The sequence below is a fragment of the Puma concolor genome, chromosome C1, assembly GCF_028749965.1.
Source record: "Puma concolor isolate L17-30 chromosome C1, mPumCon1.1.hap2, whole genome shotgun sequence".
NCBI classification, from domain to species: domain Eukaryota; kingdom Metazoa; phylum Chordata; class Mammalia; order Carnivora; family Felidae; genus Puma; species Puma concolor.
The window spans coordinates 81252366-81279260 of record NC_141674.1 but is presented as its reverse complement, the minus strand read 5'-3'; the positions used below and the strand labels follow the sequence as shown (position 1 = coordinate 81279260).

Here is a 26895-nt window from a genome sequence, read left to right as displayed (position 1 = left end):
GTCAAATGCACATTCACATGCATTGCTGCACTTGATTCCTGTAACCAATTCATGAGGAAGCTAGAGCAGCTATTATTAGTCTCTTTTTGTCATTATTATGAAACCACTTCTAAACAGAAAAATTGAGGACCATGAATTTATACAGAAAATCTATTTTTAAAAGACATGCTCAAGCGAAGCAAAATGTTCACGAAATCCAGGCTGAATTTTCTTGTATAGAAGGAGAAAGGTTTAGATGAAAAACATGTTTCTACAAAGAAATCTTGCTAATAATTTAATGGTTCAACCAACACCCAAGCTCTCGGATTTGCTAAAGAACTGTACACAGGATGCAATATATTTATTCACATAATGAAAATGTTGACAAGTAATGAAGATTCTTTTCTCTTCGTTAGAATAAAGGACAAAGGAATGACAAAACTTTCTCTTTAGAAATTAATGGGGCACAATAAACTTCTGTCTAAAATATGACCCCAATTCTTTAACAGTGAAATATATCAACTAATAGGGGTCCCCGGATGGCTCCGTCGGTTAAGCATCCGACTTCCGCTCAGGTCATGATCTCTCATTTTGGGAGTCTGAGCCCCGCATCGGACTCTGGGCTGACAGCTCAGAGCCTGGAACCTGCTTCGGATTCTATCTCCCTCTCTCTGCCTCTCCTCCACTCAAGCTCTGTCTCTGTCTCTCTCTCAAAAATAAACATTAAAAAAAATATATATAAACTTAAAATATATAACATAAACATAAAATACATAAAAATATATAACATAAACATAAAACATATAAACATAAAAATATATATTAACTAACATAAAGCTTGATATTAGAAAATTTTACTGTAACTTGAAAAATCAATATCCTCGATCTAATAAATGATGTGGTCCTAAATAGATATATCATGTTAAATCAAATCATATTTAAATGCTCAAAAATCCTCACTAATTTAAAGGCACTAACAAAGAATCCTTTGTAATACCAAAGGATCATTTTGAAGTGTGAATAATTAACCCCGTTTATCTGGTTTACAAGTCTGGAATTTTCACGCCAAACACACCTATATACTGAACATAGCAGTCTAAGGATTTAAGTTCCTTTATGTCAAATAAAACACTCCATTTAAATAATCATACAACCAGCATTCTACTGCCATTCAAAAATTCTACGGAAGGAGAAACCACAACTTCTTACTAACTTGCTCTAGTGTTTAGTAAACTTAGATCAGAATGTTTCCCCTTGGAAAAATGACAACTTTTTGTTCCTGATACTTAGTCCTCAAATTCCCTTTTGTGTTGAAATGTTACATGGTAAATGGGAAGGATTAAAAAGGCTTAGCTGATTGAAATGGCATATAATTCATGAGAGAAAAGTTAAAACTTAACTTGGGTCAAACAACCTCCCACTACAATGAGCAGAAAAAGAAAAAACCCTGTGCTTACATACTGCAGGCTGCATTAAAAATCTATTCATTCAGAAACTTCTGTTAATAAGCATTTCAGTGTATTCTTTAAAATCAGATTCCTGGTAAAGCAAGATGTAGATTCCTCACTGTCTAAAATGAAACACCAAGATTCTACCCAAAAGAACATACTTTTTTTTCTTTTTTTTTTTTTTTTTTAAATTTTTTTTTTCAACGTTTATTTATTTTTGGGACAGAGAGAGACAGAGCATGAACGGGGAAGGGGCAGAGAGAGAGGGAGACACAGAATCGGAAACAGGCTCCAGGCTCTGAGCCATCAGCCCAGAGCCCGACGCGGGGCTCGAACTCGCGGAGTGTGAGATCGTGACCTGGCTGAAGTCGGACGCTTAACCGACTGCGCCACCCAGGCGCCCCGAACATACTTTTTTTTCAAAGAAGGTTAAAAAGAAATGTTTATGCTAATGAAAAGGCAGTGAAATAATGACCACCGTAGAACAGCAATTTAAAGTTACTGACTTAATCATTCACAAGTATTAAGAATATTGCCAAATTATTTAGCTCAAACAGATAAGAGTTAAAAATTAGAGAAGTAGATTTCAAAATTAGGAGTATTCAACACAATTGGGCTTTCTATACCATAGGAAAACAAGTGGATATAAGAAAATGTTTTTTAATTACAAGATATAAATAATACCTACAGGTATGCTTTTTTCCAGAAAAAAGCAACGATGAATTATAGCAATTTATCACTTATAATTAATTAAACTGTTATCCCTCGGGTGTGAATTTTCTGGGGTTTTTTCCCTCCTTTTGCTACTGTACGGCTTAGACAACTAGTTGTTCAGAAACTTTCCTGATTATTAGTAAGAATTATGTGAGCTATATTGATCTTGGTGTTTGAAGACTAGAAGCTGAATTTCAAGACATATACATGTACTTTACACAAAAAGCAGCCAATTTTTTTTCTTTCTTTGCACTCTACCTCACAGCTTAAGTCTCATGTAAACCAAGCTGGAGTGGGAACAGGAGTAAATATGATAAAGAGAGAGAAGAGAACATCATTTGAGTAGGGTAATGAATCTTCTATAATCCTAGACTCCTTTTCAAATAGGAACTTGGTTTCCCAAATGGTGATTCCGTGCATCATAGAATGGCAGCAGTAAGACTGAATAATGCAAAGTAGTTTTCAATTTCGTTTCATTTTCATCTTTGCCTCTCTCTCTGTACCATCCCTATTTCTTTGGCCTGCTGCTCTCCAAGATTCAAATGCCCTTACCTACCCTAACCATGGTGAAAAGGAAATGAAAAACAGTTCAAAACTGACTCTCAGCAAATCGGTCTCCTAACCCAGTCCCTGGCCCCTTCCTTCTCTTTCCCTATTCTCCACCTATCTCCAGGTTAGAAAGGGTTTTTAAAAATAATGGTTAGTATCTTTTGCATCCCACATTTTAACAGCAGCTTCGCACTATTCTTAAGACAAAACAAAAATCCTACTTCTTATTTTTCAAAAATACAGAGAGAAATAATTCTCACTTTTGGGGTAAAAAGAGCTACAGCATGTATGAACTGGAAAAATCACTGTAAGGTGCAGAAGGAAACTCGAGTCTTATTCCCAGTCTGAGTTATAAAAGTGGATGCCTACAAAACAATTTGGCTCAAAGACAGGGAATTTCTGGTCAAATGTGACCATCCTCAAATAAACACTTCGACTTTGGCAGAAGTTATTCTAAAAGGAAAATTCAGTGAGAAATCATTATAGCGATTTTAGAGACCTGCTGAATTCATTTTACAGTTAGCATCAACTTCAAGTAAGTAACAACAAAAGAATATACCCATAGTTGCTCCAATGCACTGCAGTTTGCAAATGCCCGGTGGTTTGGGGGCGAAATGCTCCAAAGCACATGAAGCACTCATCAGAGTCATTTTGTGTTTGACATATCGTGAAAGATTAATGAGTTGCACTCACACAAAAACTGTAAGCCAACGAAGTAAAACTCCTGCAGATTTCTATCACTTACATGTACTACTCATTTTCCCTTTATTCTTTGTTTAAAAAAATCTAAAAAGCAATTTTTATTTTAGCAAAAGAGTCCATTCTGGTCTCTGAATTATAATGAAAAGTTCATTAAAAGAGAGATACAGATGTGCTAACCACACACCATGTTCTTTGGTGAGTAGCATAACTTCCCCCAGTCTGGCTAAGCCAGCCAACACTATATATAGGCTACTCACAGCCCTAACTAACGTTTGTTTATGTTATCATTTCCAAAGACATGTGTTTGTTCTCATAAATGTTTCAGAGAAGAATGTAAAACAGGACTCTTCTGCAATCAGCTGAAGCCTACTTAACCTTCCCACACTTCCCCAGAAAGTTCAATTTTTCCCAACATCTTTCAATATAAGAATTTTTAGAATTTTCTCATACAAGATCTATCTACTTACTTTCCTTTTATTTATTCCCAAGGTCAAATTAAAAAAAATCTGACCTTAGGGGTGCCTGAATGGCTCAGTCAGTTAAATGTCCCACTCCTGATATTGGCTAAGGTTACAACTCACAGTTCCTGAGTTTGAGGCCCAAGTCGGGCTCTACGGCAGCACAAAGCCTGCTTGGGATTCTCTCACCCTCCCTCTCTGCCCCTCTCCCACTCAACTGCGTGCTCTCTCTCTCAAAATAAAAAATAAACTTAAAAAAAAATCTGACCTTAACTTTTGTTAGATCTTAAATGAAAGATTTTTTGGAAATATTTTAAATGATTTTATTTCATAAAACTCACTTTTTAAAATCAATTACATTTTCATATGCTTTACCTTGAGTTCCATTCAATCTTCTTTTCAAAGCTGAGACTATTAAAACCTGGAGAAACTTTTGCTGAAAACCAGGAACTTATAAAGTAGAAAAGAAGCTGAAAGGTGAAAAAGCTGGTAAAAACAGTGCTGAAGATCAGTTTGGTGTTGGTATCCATATTTCTTCAACCTGTTAAGAGAAATGATGGCTATAAATTGCTTTAAATTGCTCATAATAAATCTACATTAATTTTTAATTTTAAAAGAGTATGTGGTTATATTTTTAGTAATTTATTTTAATTTAGCACAAATCTAAGAATACAAAGAAACTAAAAGACTTTTAAGTCTTTACCAGCTATTTGTCATGTATCTTATATCTGTATTAAAATAAAAAAGGGGAAAAATCGGTTATCTTAAATATTTCACTCTTACAAATCTCAGGTGGCAAATTTAATAGCATGATATTCAAAATTATCTAAGTCTTAGTGTTTAACATTAAGAGGAAATTTCAAGTACTATAACTGAAGGTATTCTTTTAGTAATATTAATTTTTAATTAAACTTAGGACAAATCACCTGATTTCTCTATGCCTCTATTTCCTCATCTATAAAATGAGTTCATTAGATAATTTCTAGGAAACAAGCCAAAAATCACAATAAAACTAACATTATCTGCAACAGCAAAACAAAAAATAATTATGTTATAAAAACTAATTGTACAGTGAGACAAAAAACATTTAAACCAAAATTAAAATCTTAAGAAGAATAATACCATCTGGTTCTTTTCTACTTAAATTAGTATTTTACTTTTAAAAATAATTCTGCAATCACACACATCCTTGGACCAAAAATCCTCCATGACTTTTTATCTTTATAATAAAAGATTTTTATAAAAGCATTTCAGGTTTTAAGGGTAGAGTAGTTAGCAGAAAGAATATGCATATATACACATTCAAAGTATGTTTCCTTTCTCATTGAACTGAACTTTATTTGTCTCCTAAAAATCTTAGGAACATTCAGACCAAAAGAAAGACACTAAAGCATTTACTCATATCTAGCAAATATAGCATTTCTAGAAATGGCTCCATCTTTGATAGAGCTGACCCTCAAATGAAAAGGAAATGAATCAATACATATTCCCAGCTGCCTAATGTGAAGAAATAAAGTCACCTCGTGGAGCCAATTCACTAGAGAAAAACCAAGTCATTGACTGCACTAGCAATAACCCCACTTCATTCCCTTCCAACCAGGACCTTGTAATAAGAATCAGGCTCCCACAGGGCCCCTTCTGACAGAACTCATGTGTCTGTAATGAGTTCTTTCCCCATTCTTTCTTTCTGGTGTGTGTGCTCAGTGAAAATATTGATAATACCATTCTTCTGCAGGAGGTTCCATTAACTTTATTGCTCATTTACTTTTTTTTTTTAATTCAACATGTGTTTTGGGGTATTAAACTTTTTCATTTGTGATCTTTTAGCCTATTAACCAAATAATACATAAAAGTAAGTTTTGTGCATAAATTAAACATCATTATAATTCACTAAGTGAGATGTAAAAGGCAAAATGGTTTTCTAAGATTAAAGCAAATGGGGGCCAGGTGGACAGATAAATGAAGAAAATGAAGCCACTAACCAGAAAAGAGTGGACAGTCTAATCTTAAATGTGAGGATGGTTTGCCCTGAAGGGTTCTTTCTACACGTTTCCTACGAGTCCTGGAGGGTGCTGGATGTGAGCTACTCATTCACTTTTGTTAAAATTCAACGTATATAATGAGCATTTATTTCATTAATGTTTGCTAAAATTTGTATTACAAAACATAGTATTACACATTATCCATTTAATGAACTGTTGATGTAATCAATACATTAAAAAACAAAAGCACTCTAACAACTCACCATTAAGAAATTCCCCCATTCCTAAAACAGCTAGTTTTTATTAAGTCTTTGTTATACTGGCTACTTTATATTTTTAACAGATTTCCTTTCACTGAACTGGGGTCTTTGAGGGACATGTCGAGAGTCTCCCTTCACAAAAACATTTCATTTAAAACTAAAGAGCTCCATATAGTCCAGTTGTGGCTTCTATTAAAGGCTCAACAGACAGAAGCTAATTAAATTGTTCTACTCTCAGCTTTGCTTCTTATTAAGCAGCTGCTTGCTTCATTAGTCATGCCAAATCAAGGACAAATCTTGTGATTTTTTTTATAAATTTCCCCCAGAAAACCAAGGCTTCTGGTAGAAAGCAAGTACCTCTGTTCATTCACCAAATCAGGCAAGAGAAGGAGGAAAATGGACAAAGCCAAACAACACTAATTACTGACATAGATTAAGAACTTTTGAGAGTTTGGAGATTATTGAGTAGAATACACAGTAAAAGGAGAAAAGTATTAGACCTGGTTCCTACACCTCTACATGTGGCTAGGAGCTGGTAGAAAGTGGGGATTCTAGGCTAGGAAGGAACAGCCAGAACAGGAAGTGGGAAATATTTCTGTGGCAATTTACAAGGGGAGTGTCTAGACATGAACTTTACAATGTAATTAGCCCATCTTGATTCACACCAGAGAAACTCTTCCAGAAGCCTCCAGAATGCAATGATGTTTGAACATTTTCTCCCAAGACGGTTTCCATAAGCTTCCATTCAAGCTGGTTTCTTAGAAGAAAAACATGAGAAGGTTTGAAGTACATCTCTTTGCCGTCAGCTTATACGAGCCCCCTCCAGCAGGACTCCCAGAGGCAGGGTCACCGGAAAAAGCGCAGCCAAACTGACTCAGCCCTCACTTCAGCCAACAGTTCATTGGACATCTGTCACATGCCCACCAGCCAACTCCTGTGCCAGGTCTCGAATACAAAAAGGGACACGCTTATAGGCCAGTAGGGAAGCAAAGAAACTGATCACTAGCACATAAAGTGCCAAGCTCAGGGTGCTAAGGGAGTATTCCCCACTTTCCGTGAAATAAATACCCAACAGAGAGGACACGTAAACAGTGAGGAAATATCGGAAGGTATTTAGTGCAAACCAACAGGACATCTTCTCTTCTGTTAAAGTCCCAACAAGACTGTTTAAGGCTGAAGTGCAAGACTCAGTTCCGCCAGCTGAATCTAGAACTACCGACCTGGAAACACAATGATTACTCTCACTTCCCATGTTCGTTATTCTCTTGTAATACAAGGGCTTCCCTAGGAAGTATGCCACTTCCAGACACATGCAGAACTGCACTCCTTCCCATTCTGACACAGCATGAACCACTGCTATAGTGATCAGCAGTAAAAATGTTAAAGAGGAAAAGGTCTTGTGTGGTTGTCTTTAAGGGCAGCAAGGAAGGGGGAAGCTGGGAAGAATGCTTCCTTGTTTAGCATTCCTTTTCCCGTCCTTCCTAAGTTCCCTTTCCTATTTCCCACATTGATTCCAAACACTCACTGGACTTAAATCTTCAGTTCTCTCTCTCTTATAATAGATATGGTTCCTTCGCATTTCACCAAAAAGTGGAGGCTGTCGAGCATGAACTCCCTCAAGTGTTGAAATGTCTACCTCCCCTGCCCCAACCCAGAACCTCTTCTTTGCACTCTATAGGCTCTGCCTGGGTATATGACCCAAATCTTTAACGTAGCTTCTGTTGTGTGCAACCAAACCTCACCATCCCCCAGCATACTAGTCTTGGATGATCACCTTCCCTCTGGATGGCTCCTTAGGGGCATCTTGGAGGCCCCATGGGCACTACATGACTCAAGCTGAACTTAATCCCAAACCAGTACTTCTCCCAGAGTACCACAGCTCAGAGAATGGTGCTATCCACCACACTTTCCCATCTTCCAATCTAGAATAGCTCAGTCACTCTGGTCCCCTTCCTATCCCTTATTCCCACAATTAACTGACTGTCAAATCCTGGCAGAATGAAGAACACCAAATGAAGGATAACTTGATTCCAGGAGAGTTCTGAAAGTTCCTCTTGAAAGCTTTATGAATAATATGAAGAAATGTGGCTGGAAAACAAAATTAGGTAAACCCAGAGCTAGCTGAAAAACTAGAAGCAGCCTGTGGATCAATGAGCTAAAATAAACTTGAGAAATATATTCTAATATCCTATAAGGTTCTCTCTTTTTGGTTTGTATTAGTAACATTTTTACAAATATTTATATGATACTCAACCTGCACATAATGCAGAGCTGGGAAGGATAGCTAATGTAATGGGTTAACAGAATCAGTTTCCTAAATTCTCTTCATAAGCGGAAATAGTGAGTCCCAATCAAAAAGAAAAAGTATAACAGGAATAAATTGTCCAAAGGCAATGCCTAAGTATAGGACTTAACATATTGGCTACATCTCTCTCTCTCTCTCTCTCTCTCTCTCTCTCTCTCTCTGACACACACACACACACACACACAGTGGAAGCCTCAGCAGTTGAAGATACACAAACCTATGAGAGATGATAATGTAACGAAGATACTAATAACAAAAAACAAACTTCAGGCTCAGGTAGTTAGCATAAAAATGTACCTTTGGATCAAGACACTTACCAGTCCCACTTTACTCTGAATTAATCACAAACCATTGGGAACAAGATTACTTAGAAAGGACTCAAGAGCATCCTTCAAACATCTTCATTGTCGTGTAAAAAAGTAAAAGATGGAACTTATTCTGCATTACTCAAAAAGGCACAAATGGGCAAAAATTACAGGGAGAGGAGAGTTCAGCTTAATTCAAGGAAGAACCTTCTAACAATTTAGAGGTGCCTGGGCATCCATCACGGAAGAGATAAAAGGACATGGGGTGGGGGTGGGGGTGGGGGGAGAGATGTTGAGCCCAAGTCTAGCCTTCAGAGAGCTCTCAAAGATTCTGGGATTCTAAGACTGAACTGAACTTTGGTATCTAAAAAGACAATTTTGCATTAAATACTACATAAGCTTCTAACAGTCCATCATTTAGATTTTTAAAAATCACAACTACATCTGTAGGAAAACATTAAGTACACGTAACATGATGGGACAAACACAGGCTCAGTCGTGGTCTTGGGATTGAACCTTATTCCACTGCTTGCTGTGTGACCCGGGACAGATTTCTAAATTTGCCTTATCTGGCCCTCAGTTTCCTGCACAATGGAGGTAACAGCAGTCCTAACCTGGTACAGCTGTCCTAAGGCACAAACCACATGTGTGCTAGATACTTAGAACAGTACTCAGCATATGGCAGACACGAAGTTTCTGCTTCCACCGTCATCCATCCCCGGCAGCAAGATGGCATGCAGTTTCTGGGTCTGTTACCACTCCAGCCAAGGGTAACAAGACCAGTGTCTGGCCACTAGCCCTAGGCCCCTAACTCATCCCTGTTTACATCAGTCAACACACACCCATGCAGGCAGACCCCACTGCAGAAATCTATCCTCTACCATGGGACTACCTCTGTCATGCTCCAAAGTTCCTTCCTGGCAGCCACCTGACCCAGTCCCTCTCTCCCTCCACCTCTCCAACCTGTCCACTAAACCCCCTGGGGCTGCTGCTCCCCACCCATATCCCCTGCCTCTCCTCCACGTGCTCTGAAGACACTCCTCCTCCCCAGCAGCCCCTCTCAGGGAGCGGATGCCTTAGTCTCCCACACTTCAGAGTCAGGAGGCCAGCCTATATACTCTTTGCTCCTTGTGGTCTCCTTCAGGCCCTACTCCTCCATCCCCCTGCTCCCTGGAAACACCCAGAGTGTTTTGGTCCTACTATTCAGTAATGCCTCCTCTCCCCCTCCTCAGTGTTATATTCCGACCTCCTGAACATTTCCTTCCATTCGGGGACTTTGGTCTCAGTTCACTGATCTCCTCCAGCCCTGATATCAATCTGAGTGACTTCTTACTATGTAGGAGGCCAAGATTTCCTTAACAACTCAGTCCTTCTTTATCAGAAATGGCACCTCTTCCATGCCACCTCAACCAATCAGGGACCTTTATTGTCCCTTACTCATTGTTTATCTGCCTCAGAAACAGCATTTCAAGTATTCCCCTGTTGACTTTTCCTTCAGGTGTGCTCAGTATTACAACATTCTCAAGACTACTTGGCCTCTTTGCTTGTTCCTAATGCATTAGTCCTTTCCTCTGTTTTATTTCCCTCTTTCATCAGCTTAGATCCTAGAGACCATCATTTCAGTAATACTCTTACTAACACCCCACATTCCCTTTCCACTGCCAAGAGCTGGCAAAACTCCAACCCCAGAGCTGCTCAACTATTTACTCAGTGATGAGCCCTAAACAATCAGAGCGCTGTTGGGAAATGTCACATACCCGCAGAGATTGAGGCTGGTGAGTGAGGAATGACAGTGGGATCAAACAACCCTCAAGGCTGCACAGTGCTCCCACGCACTGCCTAGGCCAACCAATCCTTTCCCACTCCACAAATGATTTTCCAAATCATCTCTACTTTTCAAACCTCTAACCATCCACCCCCATTCTTAACAGATAGCCCCCATCTGACTTCACACACACACACAAAAATAGAAGCCAACATATGAAAACACTACCTGCACACAAACTACCTGCACCTTCACCACTTGAATCCATCCTTTCTGGCTGCCTTGGGAGTCTTCTGCTCCCCATTACCCTTTATTCTCTGCAACTTGATCTTTCTATTGGCTACTCCCGAGTTAACTCTCAAACTTCTTCAGCTCTCAGGTCAACCCTCACTTCCTCAGAGAAGCCTTCTCCAAGCTCCAGCACCAGATCAGCCCCCCTCCCCTCATCTGCTCTCAGAGTGCCAAGTCCCTCGCCTTTACAGCTGCAATTTATTTTTAAAAATTTGTTTTTAACTTGAGTATAGTTGACACACAATGTTATATTAGTTTATGTGCACAACATAGCAATTCAACAATTCTGTATGTTACAGCAGGCTCACCACAGGCATAGCTACCATCTGTCACCATACGACATTACTGCAGTACCACTGACTGTATTCCCTACACCGTGCCCTCCATCCCCGTGACTTATTCCTTAACTGGAAACCTGTGTCTCCCTCTCCCCTTTCCCCATTTTGCCTACTCCCCACCACCCTCCCCTCTAGCAACCATCAGTTTGGTCTCTGTATTTATAGGTCTGATTCTATTTGTTTGCTTGTATATTAATCTGGTTTTTTTTAGATTCCACATGAGTGAGATCATATGGTATTTGTCTCTGTCAGATGTAGCTGCAATTTCAATGAATGTCTCCTTCCCCCAGAGAAATGTGAGACCCATAAAGGTGGGAAACATGAACATTTTCTCCCTCACCACTGCATCCCTATGCCTAGCGCAGGCCTGCCATATAGCATGTGCTCAATAAATGTCTATTAAATAAAATGACAATAACAGATACTCATATTCTTATATGTGCTTTTCATTCTGCTAGTATCTCATCAGCAACAGGTCCCTCATTTTACAGTGTAGTCAGAACACTGGGAAAACCTGAGAACATGTTTCCTTCAAAAGGAAAATCACTTCAAATGTCCAAGAGCAAAAAGTACCCATCAATATTTTAAAGTGACCTAATCCTGAATAAGTGCTTCAGTCCATTTGTACAGCTGTAACAAAATACCACAGACTGGGTGGCTTATAAACATCAGAAATTTATTACTGCCTACAGTTCTGGAGGCTGGAAGTTTGAGATCAGGGTACCAGTATGGTTTGGTGAGGGCCCTCCTCCAGGTCACAGGCTTCACCTGGCAGAAGGGGCAAGGTGGCTCAAGTGGGGTCTCTTACAAGAGCACTGATCCCATTCATGAGGGCTCCACCCTCATGACCTAATCACTTCCCAAAGACCCTGCTGGCTCATACTACCACCTCCTGGGGGTAGGATTTCAACATATGAATTTGCAGGGTGGGGAAGGGAAAACAAACATTTAGGTCATAGCAGTAGCATATATAGTTTGTCTACCCCAAATTCCTTATAACAAATAGTATGTGTTCAAAGGTTTCATAATAATTATCATCTGCACTGTATTTTCATATTCTTACCAACTACAGAAGTACTTACTGATTTGTCTACCATGTCAGTAAGCCTAACATGTGAAAGTGTTTTAAAAGTCTCTACTTGCAAACTATAAGCCATTTTTAAATGAACGCATGACTGCAGAAGATGAGACATTTACCAAACCAAACAAAAACCCTTTCAAAAAAGCCATACCAGCACCTCACCTATTCATTCTGGTTTCTGTTTGCATTTACATATGGGTAAATGCTTATCTAAGTGCTTGTGAAATGTTAGTAATTAACGGAGACAATAACACCCCCCCCTTAGTAAAAAAATAACTAGCACACTACCCACTTTTGTCTTTTTATTCTTGTAAAAACCATTAAACATCTAATCAAATATGTACAAAGATCTCAACTAACTACAGTTATACTTTTTGTTTTTTATTGTCATTACTGTTATTTTCATTCTACATCAAAAGCTATATGAAAAAAAGTTAGGAAAACTATGTGCAGAAACATTCCACCTCCTTTCATTTCCTGAGTATCAAGTACCATCAGCATTAGTGTGAAGGTCTACCAGAAGGCAGCTACATAAGAAATCAACCTAACTTCCATAAATCCTCCAACATTCATGGTACTGCTTTTTAAACAGAAGCAATGGGAAGAAAATGAAGACTAAACCAGGAAGGAGTAAGGAACCCTAAATTAAAATGATTAAATTACACTCCCTTTCTCAGATATATGATGTTACTTAAGATTTAACAAGGAACTGCTCATGAGGATAAGAAAAGAATTCTCTATGGCTCTTCCCTGTCACTTAAGATACTAAACTTTGAATAAGGGTATCCTTTATATTTTTCCCATTCCTTCAATCCTTTTTCTTCCAAGAGCATATAACAGAATTCAAATCAAAGAGAAATTGTTCAATTCTCCATGTTACACACCCTGGCAATGGACACCTCCCTGAAATTTTTTTTTTTTTTTGGTTTATAGATTGTCTTAATAACAAAATTTTATTTTTTAAAAAATTTTTTTTTCAACGTTTATTTATTTTTGGGACAGAGAGAGACAGAGCATGAACGGGGGAGGGGCAGAGAGAGAGGAAGACACAGAATCGGAAACAGGCTCCAGGCTCTAAGCCAACAGCCCAGAGCCCGACGCAGGGCTCGAACTCACGGACCGCGAGATCGTGACCTGGCTGAAGTCGGACGCTTAACCGACTGCGCCACCCAGGCGCCCCAAAATTTTAAATATTTAAGGTTAAATATTCATACTTTTCTACCTGACCTTTATTTTTCCCACCGTCCTATGTAATAATTACAATCACAGGATGTACAAGCAGGAGGGAGGCTAAAATTCTGTTCCCCAAACTGGCTCTGTAAGAGACCCCCACACTCAGGGGCTGTGGGGTGGCCCCATCTTGCAACAACTTGGAGAACTGTTGTAATAGCTAATTCATATTGCTACAAATCACTTTAGTCCAAGATTTCCCTTTTGTCTCCTTATGCTAGTGCCTTCTAGATCTTTCTCTGACCCTTCTCATTGTTTTTCAAAATTTCATATCCCAGAGCTTCTCCCTGCCCTCACATGTGCTCATACAGTACTTTCTCTGTATGTATTCTTATGCAGACCAGTCAAGAAGATTCTGTAGTCTTCTTTTTAAAGTTTGGTTGTTGTTGGGGGGTTGGGAGGTTGGTATTTTTTCACTCAGCCCAGAGTCCCCACCACGATATTCTGGCACAGCAAGGACGGGTGGGTATCTCCTCCTTAACCCCTCCCTGAGAATTCCTGCTCTTTCAAGAAATAATTTCTCTCCTCTGTTTCCCACAGCACTTGATTAGGTCTCCCTTCTATTATAGGTTTTGTTTGTTTGTTTGTTTTGTTTTGTTTAAGAAGGCTTCATGCCCAGCGCAGAGCCCAATGCGGGGCTTGAACTCACAGCCCTGAGATCAAGACCTAAACTGAGATCAAGAGTCAGAAGCTTAGGGGCACCTGGGTGGCTCAGTCGGTTGAGCAACTGACTTTCGCTCAGGTTGTGATCTCACAGTTCGTGAGTCTGAGCCCCATGTCAGGGTCTGTGCTGACAGCTCAGAGCCTGGAGTCTGCTTCAGATTCTGTGCCTCCCTCTCTCTCTGCCCCAACCCACTCACATTCTGTCTCTGTCTCTCTCAAAAATAAATAAGCATTTAAAAAAAAAAAAAAAAAAAAGAAGAGTCAGAAGCTTAACCAACTGGACAATCCAGGTGCCCCTATTACAGGTATTTTCAATTAGGATTTTAATAAAACATTTATTCTTATTTTCCTAACTTATGCTCATTTATACTTTTTACATATTCTGGCTACTAACTTAAAAATAAATAAAATGAAATCTAATATAGTTAATCTATGTTGTGTCAACTTTTTAAGGTTTTTGTCTTATTTACATTTTTTAATTTCATTTTACACCTACTCTCTGATATGGGATTTGTTTTTTAATGCCTAACAAGAAGTATAAGGGAGTGACAATTGAAAAAAGGCCACCTTCCCCAGCTTTCCCTTCTACTCTGCTGGTTCCCAGCCCCCAATCCACCATAGAATTCTCCCCTTAGAAATTCAGTTCACTTTCTAGGACCTTAAGCCTGAGAGCACAGATGGCACATTTTATTTACTTGGTAAATGTTTCCTAGCATCTCAACCCACTTAAAAGTTTATTGTAAAGAAGTTTTTGTTTTTCAAACCTAAGAGCTCCAATGGTAGCCATTAGCTTTTGGTTAAACCAGAATGTCTTAAACCAAGAGACAACAGTAATTGGAAGATCACACAAATACAGTACTTGGCACAAATAATAAGGGGTTGAAAATGTGTACAATTGGAGGTGTCACCTTTAAGGAAATCAACATTTCAAATACAACAAACACACTCTCCTAGTCTTAGAAGAGGTTAGCATGTGAGGAGCCCTACAGCTGAAGCAGGTGGTGTCATGTCACCTGGGGGACTCAGGAAGAGGAATGAGGTTCTGCAGCCAACCTCTACCCAACTTTGGATGTCCCGATTTCCCTGCAATTCCCTTTCTGGAAGGGAGCCTCTTGGCTTGGGATATCTCTTGGGTTCCTGCCAACACTGTGAAATCAAGGAAAAGCTGGACAGAGCAAGATTTTTCAAAATATGTTTTGTTCCTTTTCTAAAGGAATCACTGCCAAGCAAGCTGGGAAATCAGAACCTAAGGAGAGAGGGAGGTCCATCCCACCTTCAAATTGTTGATCCAATTCCCCCTGAGAGAGTCTCTGGGATGCAGGGAAGTGGCTGAGGTAGAACAAAGCCTGCCTGCCTTCTATGTTTCTCTCTGTTCGCCTGCTCTATACAGGAATCAGAGACAATATTAACTGCGTTAGAGGAGCTGAAGAACAATTGAGCAAATCTCCCACCTGTTGAGTCTTAAAATGCATTTCATTCAACTAGAGAGAGACCTAGAATCAAATCCTAGTCCCAGGATTTATCAAGTTGCCATGGGCAAGAAGAATATGACCTTTCTAACTTGCAAGTCCGATGAAAGGGAGTAAGAACGCCTACAGTGCAAGAGGGTTGTCTGGCTTACGTGAGATGAAATCAATGTACCAGGCACAGTGCTCGGCACACGTAGCTACTTGTGATAATTCCTCAGTAGTGTGACATTGCCACCCCTGTCACCCAGAGGTGGAATTTATGTCTCTGCCCCCATGAATCTGGGCTGACCTTGCCATCTGCTGACACGCAATCGGTAGGAGAGAGGCTGTGAGGTTTCTGAAGCATAGGTAGGCCTCAAAAGACCTTGCAGCATCCGCCTTTTGCTCTCTTGAGCGCTGCTCTAAACCTGCCATGTGAAGAAACCGGTCTAGTCTATTGGAGCATGAGACCACCTGGAGAACCGAGACACCCAGCTGATAGACAACACTCAGTATGGGCTCCCAGCCCCGCTGGCAAGCCTGTTTCCACCTTCCAGCCCAGCGGACCCTCCAGCTGAATACTGCCATACGAATGAGCCTAGAAGCGGCAGGGTAACTGCCTGGCCACCCACAGAGTCACGACAAATAAGAAATCATTGTTGTAAACCACTAGGTTCCGGGGGTGGTTATTCAGGAATACATCAAAACACCACTCAATAAAGGATAGCACTTATTATCACCACCTTTTCCTAACCAAGAAATGTTACACCCATCTCTCAAATGTTACCAAGTCACAGCGGGATAGATATTTGGTATCTGAAGCTGTGTCATCGTTTCCCTCTCCTTTTTCACCTTTGGCTTAGGAGCCCGGCAGCTTATCTTCACCTCTAATCTGATTGGGCGGTGTAGTGGCTTAAATGAGAAAACAGCCAAGGAGTTTCTAAATTTTCTAGGTGAATTTTCATGCTGGTCCCTAAGGGCCACTTAACACCCTTACTAAGGTACTTTGAGAGCGGTTTCTCTTCTGACCTCTTCCCATAGATTGCCTTTGCCAAATGCACTGTTTCCCAATACATGTGGCACTTAGCAGCCTGATTCAGTATCTGGTTTGACACTTAATCAGGCAGCCAAAAAAATCTGAACACACAGACACGTTTCTCTGAAACACTTCACAAGCTAAGAGGTGATGTGCAAATCAGTCACACGTTGCTCTGGGTGACCTCAAGGTTAACACTGACAAACATACAAACCTCACGTTTAAATTTAGGGTAAGTCCTGTTAAAGTACCTCAGCTTGACCGACAGACTTGGTAACAAAGAACTGTCCTGGGACGATGTTCTGAGGCAAGACTTAAGTGGATGTGGTCATGGAAACGCAGACCCAGGTGGCTCATGAGAGTGGAACTTTCCCAGCTTCACAAAACAGGGTCACACTGCCCCAATCTGTAGACCTCTGAGTCTTGCTAATACTCTCCCATGCTACCACCTAGTAATAACTGAAAGCTTGGAGATGCTCTCAAGATTTCTTGGAATGATGGCTCTGGGCCTTCTCACTTGCGGAGCTCCTCAGTGTCAACACATACCATCCTTCCTGCATGGACCAACTGCAGACTTGGGCATGTGTGTTTGTTTGTTTGTTTGTTAATTTTTTTTTCAACGTTTATTTATTTTTGGGACAGAGAGAGACAGAGCATGAACGGGGGAGGGGCAGAGAGAGAGGGAGACACAGAATCGGAAACAGGCTCCAGGCTCTGAGCCATCAGCCCAGAGCCTGATGCGGGGCTCGAACTCCCGGACCGCGAGATCGTGACCTGAGTTGAAGTCAGAGGCTTAACCGACTGAGCCACCCAGGTGCCCCTACAATGACCTTATTTTTTTTTAAATTTTTTTTTCAACGTTTATTTTTGGGACAGAGAGAGACAGAGCATGAACGGGGGAGGGGCAGAGAGAGAGGGAGACACGGAATCGGAAACAGGCTCCAGGCTCCGAGCCATCAGCCCAGAGCCCGACGCGGGGCTCGAACTCCCGGACCGCAAGATCGTGACCTGGCTGAAGTCGGACGCCTAACCGACTGCGCCACCCAGGCGCCCCTGCATGTGTGTTTTAAGAGGAAAATATTTTGTTCATTGTTACAGTCCCAATACATTAATGCCATTTAAACATAATCCTCACTTCTGGGAGGTGGGTGAGGGGCAGGGGTTAAATAGGTGATGGGGATAGAGAAGCGCGCTTGTCGTGATGAGCACTGGGTGATGTACAGAAGCGCTGAATCAGTAAATTGCACACCTGAAACTAACATTATACTGTATGTCAACTGGAATTTAAATAGAAACTTTAACAATGGGGGCGCCTGGGTGGCTCAGTCAGTGGGGCATCCGACTTCGGTTCAGGTCCTGATCTCATGGTTTGTGAGTTCAAGCCCCATGTCAGGCTCTGTGCTGACAGCTCAGAGCCTGGAGCCTCCTGCTTCGGATTCTCTGTCTCCCCCTCTCTCTGCCCCTCCTCCACTTATGCTCTGTCTCTATCTCTCAATAATGAATAAACTTTAAAAAAAAATTAAAAAAACTGTAACAATAAATATCCTCACTTCTTGCTTTGTAAATTGCAAGGCTAGTAATCTTAGGGAAGTGGGTTCTACTCACAGAAATTCCACCAAGATTATATATCCTGTTCTACCTTGTAGAAAACATGGTCTAAGAATAATACCAGATTGCTACTTTCATTGGTACTCCTAAAGCTCTCTGGATTAAACCCATGAACTTACCCCTCACCCTAATGACTCTTACTGAGAAGGGCCAAGGTATGTTACCCCTCGCTAGCAAGGAGGAACAGGACATGAAATGGCATCTTGAAGCAAGGTCACTAGGGTTTGTACAACATTGGGGACATTGTTGAGAATGCTGGCCATTGCATATGCAGTGTTTTCTTGCTGAAAATCCAAAGAAGTTTCTCTCACCTCCCAGAATCAGGAATAGATGGATTTCTCCAATTTGGTTTCTCTTCTGGACACCTTAAACCTTGCTGTGGGCTGTTTGTCTCTTCTCCTAGGCTGCTTTAAAGCCTACAGCCAGAACTTGAAGGTACCCTTACAACCTCACTCATAACTCCATCTTATTTTCTTTTGGCTTATTTTTCTTTCTCATCCTATATCTACTGTATCTTATCATATTGTATGGATCTTTGTAAGCCATCCCAGATCACTTTTGGAACAAGGTAGGGTATAAATAAAACTAAAGGCATTATGGGGTGCCTGGGTGGCTCATTCGGTTAAGCGTCCAACATCGGCTCAGGTCATGATCTCGCGGTTTGTGAGTTCGAGCCCCGCGTCGGGCTCTGTGCTGACAACTCAGAGCCTAGAGCCTGCTTCGGATTCTGTGTCTCCTTCTCTCTCTCTCTCTGCCCCTCCCCCACTTGTGCTCTCTATCAAAAATAAATAAAATGTAAAAAAAAAATTTAAAAAAAAACTAAAGGAATTATAACCAGTGTTTATGCCTAGCCCCCCCCCCCCACTTCAGATGGGGAGCTCCTGGAAGCAAGGGCTGTGCATTGCCCCACTATGTGTCTAGCACTCTACTTTTACAGCTGAATGAATATTTGGGGAACTAAATGGTAGAATATGTAAATTTTGATAGCACTGTGTTAACTAGATTATAAAATGAGCAGTACACTGATGATTTCATCTTTTATCATCAAAACAAATGCACAGATGTGTGAAAGGATGCATGTCCAAGGGTGTTTAATACAGCATTCGAAGAAACCCTAAGGTCCAATGATGGGGAAATGATTATACTGGCACAGCCACACCATCACAGCTTACACAGACATTCAAATGCACAAGATGATACAGAAGGGCATTCACCATTCACTATGGGGGGGGGGGGACAAAAGCAGGCTGTGAAATAATACATATTTCATAAATACCTAACTGGATTATTTTGGCATTTGTAGAGAAGAAGGGCTGTGCCCCCAAATTGCTACCTGGTTGTGTTTGGGAGTCAAACCAGAGGAGACAGCAGGTGGAGAAAGGGGAAAGTGTGAACTGTCATTCTCTTCAGTGTTGGCTGTTTTAATGGTTTTTCTTTTTCTTTCTTTTTTAAACGAGCAAGTTTCGCTTTTGTCATTTAAAAATAAAGAACACTGCAGAAAACATGTAGCGACTTGAGGTTTTTTTTTATTTTTTTTTTTTTAACGTTTATTTTTGAGACAGAGAGAGACAGAGCATGAACAGGGGAGGTTCAGAGAGAGGGAGACACAGAATCTGAAACAGGCTCTAGGCTCTGAGCTGTCAGCACGGAGACCGACGCGGGGCTTGAACTCCCGAACCGTGAGATCGTGACCTGAGCCGAAGTCGGCCGCTTAACCGACTGAGCCACCCAGGCGCCCCGCCAACTTGAGGTTTTAAAGCATTCACCAATCCTCAAGATGCCTAACGTCTCGAGGTTTTGGTTAGGAGATCCTAAACTGGGATACTCCCAACCAGCTGCCCTTCAGTCCAGGCAGCCAGGCCTCCCAGGTGGGCAACTTGGTTCCCCCCCCTTACAGCCTTCATCCCACCCTGGGTTCCTCCACTAAGCAGGTAGGAAATTGGTTTCCTGACATTCACACACGGTTTTAAAATTTGAAAAGGCAACGAATCTTTCTCAATTAGCATATAGCCGAAGTCTTTACAAGTCCTTAAAATAGCAGGTAATAAATTAGAAAACATTTAAATTCTTAACTGTCTCAATGTTTTTGCACGTATTAGAGCAAAACATGTTAATTGAGCAAGACCAGTTTGGGGAATTGTGTCCCTAAAATGTTAACACTTTGTAAAGGAGGATGGGGGGTTAATTGTTCTAAATTTCTCCCTGAATGAAAACTCCTTCTTCCCCATCGCACCAAATAAATATATACCAAATAGAAGTTTTCTCTGTCTTCAAAATGTAATTTTGAAAGGTATTTTTAAGCCCATTTGGAGAAGGTAATTAAATTAACTTGACCAAGATAGATTCTCCATGTCCCCAAAATGTAAAAATTAAATCAAAACCAATGTATTAACCCATCAATGTACAGTTATTTCTAGGGTGGCCATGATGGGATATGGTGGTGACCAACACAACACAGGCCAGAATCCAACCATGGGACTCTATGCAAATAGTCAGGTGGACACCGCTAAGTCCAGAGCTCAGAGGTAACAGCGGAGAAAGCATTAGATATATATACCAGACAGCTGAGGAGAAGTAAAGCCACACACTGAAAACATATCAACTGAGGTAAGAAAATCAAACAAAGCAAGGATGAGTCAAAGGGAGTCTCCACCTAGGTCAGAATATGGATGATGAAAACAAGCAAATAAGGAGGCAACCAGAGTGAACCCTGACCCCCGTGCACGTTTTCTTCTGTGCTCTGTTGTGCTTGCCCACTGGTGATGGTGTCAGGTGGAGGAGGCAGGTGGTAAGTGTTCTGAAAAGGCGATCAAAGGCGTGCAGATACACTGCCCCTCATTAACTCCAGGCCACAGATCCTGGAAATTAGCTCAAGGATGCTGCATGCTGCCTCACCTATTTCTCCAAGAAGCTTTTTTGGCAATCCCAAAGCCTATGGATGATGATTCCAGTTTGATTGTAGATCTTGAACTAGAGGTCTAAGGAAGCTTTGATAACCTAACCCTTTTACACAAGGTAATGAGAGTACTTTTCCATTTCTCTGGGAGGCAAGCAGCTAATTTCCTAATGAGTTTGATCAGCACATGGAGTTTTGAAACAACACACTGCACTGACTTCTTCTGTAAGAACTTCTCAAAGCTGTGAGGAAAGTTATGAGCCTACACTTCACACTATGAGCCCCTCTGCTCCCTATCCAGGTGATGAAAGTGGACGTGGCCTAAATCCACCAGCCAATTTGTTTTGGATCCATTTGTCCTCTTCACCTACAGAGAAAAATCTGCTCTAAAGACACTGTTTTCAAATTCAAGTTTACTCCTTCCACGCTACCTTTTCCCTCGAAACCATTTTGCTTTGAAGTGGATACAATTGATAGGAAGTCCCCTTTGGCACCTGTCCATCCAGGTGCGTTCACTAATGTAAGTCCTGCATGAATGAGCATACCAGATGGGCTCCCACACTCCCACCTGTCCCATGTGGACCAACAGGGGTCCAGATTTCCCGATCAACTCTGTGCTCCCCTCCACCTCCTCCAGCATCTCCAACCCAAATGCAACCTGTTTATCCATCCATTAGGCAAATGGTTTCCTGACAATGGACTCTGATCCACTAATAGATGATGAGTTTTTCAGAACACTGAATAGGAACAGAAGCATAGAAACAGAAACCAGAATGCGGTACACAAGAGAGTACATATTGTTTCATGAAACTGGTTTCAGACTCACACATGCTTACTTCTGTCCTGGGTCACAGTGCAAAACCCATTCTGTACTGTGTTGTAATCCAAAAACGTTTGAAACACTGCTATAGACAAGCCTTTGTTCCTCTAGTCAGACTCCCCCCCCCCACCCCACCCCTTGCTATCCGTCCCACTGCTCAGCAACTCTCTTCCTCATGCTGGCTCAAGCTCTGAACTGACTTCCAGCTGTCTTCTTTACCCGCTGTTTTCACAAACCTTGGCCTTTTACAATGATTCACAAGCTCCTTCTCATGTAGCCACAGGATTGCCTTCTCCTTGAACAGACCAATGTTCTGAGAAAAAAACAAAAAATCCTTTGCTATTCCTGCCTTCTTTTCAGGTCTGGGATCTGCTTGCAGAACATCCAACTGTCTCCCTATGAATAACAAACCTCAGAGCAGTAGGACTCCATTTCTTTGTGTGCTACCTTTCATCTCCAACAAGAAAAAACCACCACCAAAGTCACTCTCACAATACCTCAGATTTTCTTACAAAATGAACCTTGCTTTCCTGATGTAATGCATTCTCTGGTGTCATACGTTCAGTGCCTGATAGCAATGGCAGGTGAATATAGCTCATCTCGAGTGGTGAGTTAAAGTCTGGTTCCCATCCTTGAGAACAGATGGTTACTCCACCTCCATATTGCTATCTTCTTCCACTCACAAGACAAATGGAAGGAGGGAGAGCACAGCAAGGTGGCTCCACGCGTGTGGTGGCATCCTTTCCTCTCTCAAGGACGAGAGCACAAGCTGTCCGGCACAGTTCCACCACCCCCTCCTGCCCTCCCTTGTCCAACCGCCCACAATTCTCGCCCAGACAATTAATTCATTATCTTCCTCCACAGAAAAAACTAGTTTGCTGTATCTTCCTGTACACTGTTCAGTTTACTTTTTTCTGCCAAAACGACTACCCTACTTTTTAACCTTCCAAGAGATATCAAAGCTAAAAGGAGCCTTAATGTGTAGGATATGGGACACTGATCTGAGAAGAAGGGGGTGGGGAGACATGGAGGTCTGAAGTTTTCTGCTCAGTTTCTTCTCAGACTTGGAAGGCCAGCTTGGAGGGAGAAACATAAGAGCTGGGTGGGCCTCTTTTGGAGCACCAGGGGAGGGGAGGGCTGCATTAGACTCAGAATGGCAAGAAACACTCTCTGAGGGTAAGGGAGAGAAGGAGAGGTCACACCTAGGGCACATTCTAGAATTTGCCTGGAAGCTCCACTACTCCCTTTCTGTAGCCCGACTCCTTTCCCACTTCCCAGTCGGGATTCCAGGGCCCCTTTACTACCTCTCTGGTTGCTGGGATGGCCCTCCATCCCCTCCCAAGTCGCCACTTCCTCCTCCCAACTCCGTTGCTGGGAATGCTCTCAACCAGTGTAGCTCGGAGTTACGTTTCTGATAGCTCCCTGCTCCCAAGGCCTCCGTCTCCCTTGGTAATCAAATCAACCTCTCTCCATGGAGGTTTCAAAAAAGCAAGGAAAAGATAAGCCAACTCTTGCACCATACCCCCAGGGTCTTTGAGAAGACCCAGCTTCTTTGGGTTACTTTCAGCTTCTTGACCTTCAGCTTCCTAGGCACCTCCAAGTGTACACAGCTTTAGCTGCAAAGAGCCTTTATTCTTTCCAACAAGGTCAAGAAGGCTTAGACTGAAATGCGTAGGCATAGAAAGCTCATAGTGTAAACAATTATGACCGCTGAGCGGCTGGATGCCAGGTGCCCAGCTCCAGCAGGTAAAACTCATAGGAGATCACACAGCAAGGATCCCAACGCTGGAGGGAGGTATTGCAGCAAAAGGAATTGCAGGGGCAGGAAGAAAAGAAGCACTCTCCAAATACATTCTCCGGATCATCTGATGATGGCACAGGAGCAGGGAGGTGGTAAGTCATCCGAAGTCCACCTCTCCCCACGCCATTCTTTCCAATTTTCTAGCACAGCAGGGGGCCACGTGTCTAATTCAGTTTCATCCCTCCAATTTAAGGAAAAGATTAACACGGGGAAAAAATTCTCTACTTCACACGTAAAAGGAAACTGGGATTCTGTCATGTTACCTTCACTGGCTCCACAAAGATGAAGCTGCATTCTAGCCTATACCATGTGCCCAGACGGCAGTATCTTTCTTAACACACACACAATCCAAGATCCATTTGTCTCAACTCCACTTACGACTGAGCGAAGATTTCACCAAAATGACGGTTTCTTCCTGCTTCACATGTCAACTCCTAACATCCACACAAACTCTTCCATCTTGTCCCCAAACTGGTATCAGATTCATTTCAACCAGTGATCTGGTCACAGATCACTCTTTAAGAACAATTTTATAATTTCACATTAAAATGTGAGCTAAACTAACACTCAGATGTGTACTTCAAAAAAAAAAAAAAAAAAAAAGAATACTGGCTAGCAACAGTGAGCCTTTCTTTAATGAACTTTGACAACTCAAAGTACTTTCACAGAGGGTTTCCCACCCTCTTGGGCTGTAGGAAAATGCTAGCATTAGGGATCCCATTTCAAGGCTGGGTAAACCGAGGTTCTCAGTTCAATAAACTTGAGGGGGTTACAATGGTAGAGCTGTAAAAAGAACCCAGCCCCTTTCCCACTAGACCCTACTGCGTGAGGTGGCTAAAAATGGGACCCACTTGAGAACTACAAGGGTGAATAAAAGCTTGTTTTATTTAGTAGAGGGGAGGTGGGAAAGGGGGAGACTTACCCACTTGATGCATCAGACTATGTACCGGCCTCTAACAAGAAAGCTTTCCCTGGCTGCCCCCACGCACCCATCCCTTTGAGCTAAGAGCCGAGAGGCACCGCCGGGCAGACCCCGCAGCACGAATCGCGCACACCGGGGGCGGGGGCGGGACGCGGAGCGCCCGGGCGGCGCGGGGCCGCGGGCCCCGGGACACCCGCCAGCGCCCCGAGCGGCGCCCGAGCCCGCGGGGCCGGGAAGATGCTGCGCGGCCGCACACACCTGCTGCAGCCCGCCCGGGCGCCCCTGGCCGCCTCCCGCGCTCGGGACGCCCACCCAGCTCCGGGCGCCGGAGCCCGCGGCCGCGCTAGGCCGGGGGCGGGAAACCGCGGCGCCCCTGCCCGGGGACTGCGCTCGGCGGCGCGGGGGAGCCGCGGGGCAAAGCGAGCCCGCCCTTTTCCCCGAACCCCCTCCAAACAGCGTCACCTGTGCCGGGTCCCGGGGCGACTAGCGCGCGGGCGGCGGCTGCACCGGGCCGGGGAGGGCGGCGGGTGGTCACGGGCGCCTGGTCAGCCGGCCCGGCCCGAGGGCTGGCGCCGGCCAGAGCCGCCCCTCGAGATGCTCGGCGGGAGCCAGGGGAGCCGCGGGCCCCGGGCCGCTTGGAGGAGCAGTCACACGGAGGCTACAGCTACCGCCGCGGCCGCCGCGCCCGCCCGGACTGCGGGCTCGGGTTACCGCAGAGCGGCTTCTTAAAGGGGCCGCGGCGGCTCCGGCTCCGGCTCCAGCTCCCGCTCCGGCTCGTGGCGGCTCCGACCCGCGGCCAAAGGGGGCGGGGCCCCGCGGCCAGCTGTGGGGCCGACCTTCGGGAGCTGGGACTTGGGTCCCGGAAAGGGCTCGGAAACGGGAACACCCAAGGCGGGCTGCGGTGGGATCGTGCAAAAACCCACCTCGCTAGGGACAGGGCGTGCGGTGCCTCGGTTTCCCAAAACAAGTAGCGAAACTAGCAAGTGACGAGAACGGTCTCAGTCCGCATCCGCAGCGGTCAGTATCCGGGCTCGCCACGTAACCCAAATTCTTTTCAGATTATCAATTTATATTGTATTTATAACAGAAAGGAGATGGAAGAGTAACTGCTGATTTTTCATGCCACGTCTGACTTGGCCAAATCCGAGTCAGCCCTATTCTTGCTTGGGGCTGCAGGTGCACTCCAAACTGGGTAGGGGGCGTGTGGAAGAGGCACGTTCTCTCGAAGCAGCCCCCTCCGGAATCCCTGAAAAACCCTAGAGAGTGCACTAGCAAGGCGCCTACACCCAACACCTGGAGCCCCTCTGCTGTCAGGGTGGGGAAGTAGGATTTGATTTTTGGTGCTGGTAGAGAATTCCAAGTTGTCCAGCGCATAAAGTTTGCCATTCAGTAGTAGCTCTTCTGACCTACTAAATAGAGCCTCAAAAACCTTCAAATGTTCTGGATCAACAGGATGGAATTGTTTTGAATAAAACAAAACAATGAAGAAGTACATTTAGGCTGTTATAGTTTGTGAAAAGTGATCACAAATATTTTCTCACAAAGAGGTGAGTTCTAATGTTAATTAGTAAGCACCTCTATTAATAATGTAGAGCAGTTATTTGTAAGAAATGCCTATCAAGGGGCGCCTGGGTGGCTCAGTCGGTTGAGCGGCCGACCTCGGCTCAGGTCATGATCTCGTGGTCCGTGAGTTCGAGCCCCGCATGGGGCTCTGTGCTGACAGCTCAGAGCCTGGAGCCTGCTTCGGATTCTGTGTCTCCCTCTCTCTGACCCTCCCCCGTTCATGCTGTCTCTCTCTGTCTCAAGAAAAAATAACCGTTAAAAAAAATTTAAAAAGAAAAAAAGAAAAGAAATGCCTATCAATAGAGCTAATATGTTTTGCCTAATATTTACATGCACACAAATACATGTTAGCTAACTGAACTTCACTGAGGCTCAATTTCTCCATCTATAAAATGGCGATAATAATTCACAGTTACCTATGGAGACCCAGTCTTGGCTAAAGTACCTCAGACTAACCTAGAAAGACAAAACCTATTCTACCCTATAGGAACAGGAACCTGCTTGCAGTCAAGCAGGGAGGAAGATCCTGTAGGCCTCCAAGTGCATTTCTCCATTCTCTCCCCAAGACTCTGGGGACATACCAGGGCACCAGTGCCGTTTGACCACAACCTGCCCCATCATATTTATTTCACACAGTTCTTGACAACTTTGGTTTGCCCCATATCTGCGTGGGCAGGATGGTTGTGTGTACACTTCTGTGGGGTCAGCCCTAAGTGTATAGACTGCACGTG

At 43.0% G+C, this 26895-nt stretch overlaps 1 protein-coding gene across 3 annotated transcripts in view; it reads right to left on the bottom strand.

Annotated features, from left to right (window-relative positions):
• The window catches only part of TLCD4 (TLC domain containing 4), a 71693-nt gene extending 46492 nt beyond the window's left edge, over positions 1–25201 (bottom strand). Inside the window, exons 1-2 of one of the 3 annotated variants that reach the window (XM_086717632.1) lie at positions 25064–25201; positions 4226–4391 (exon numbers count right to left, since the gene is read on the bottom strand). In XM_086717632.1, coding sequence (XP_086573758.1) covers positions 4226–4380 — 155 coding nt within the window. In that variant the 5' untranslated portion in view covers positions 4381–4391; positions 25064–25201. Of the gene's footprint in view, positions 1–4225; positions 4392–23439; positions 24178–24601; positions 24772–25063 lie in introns of those variants that run through there. The other 2 variants (XM_086717634.1, XM_086717635.1) reach the window with 2 other exon arrangements.
• Between the last annotated feature and the right edge of the window lie 1694 nt (positions 25202–26895).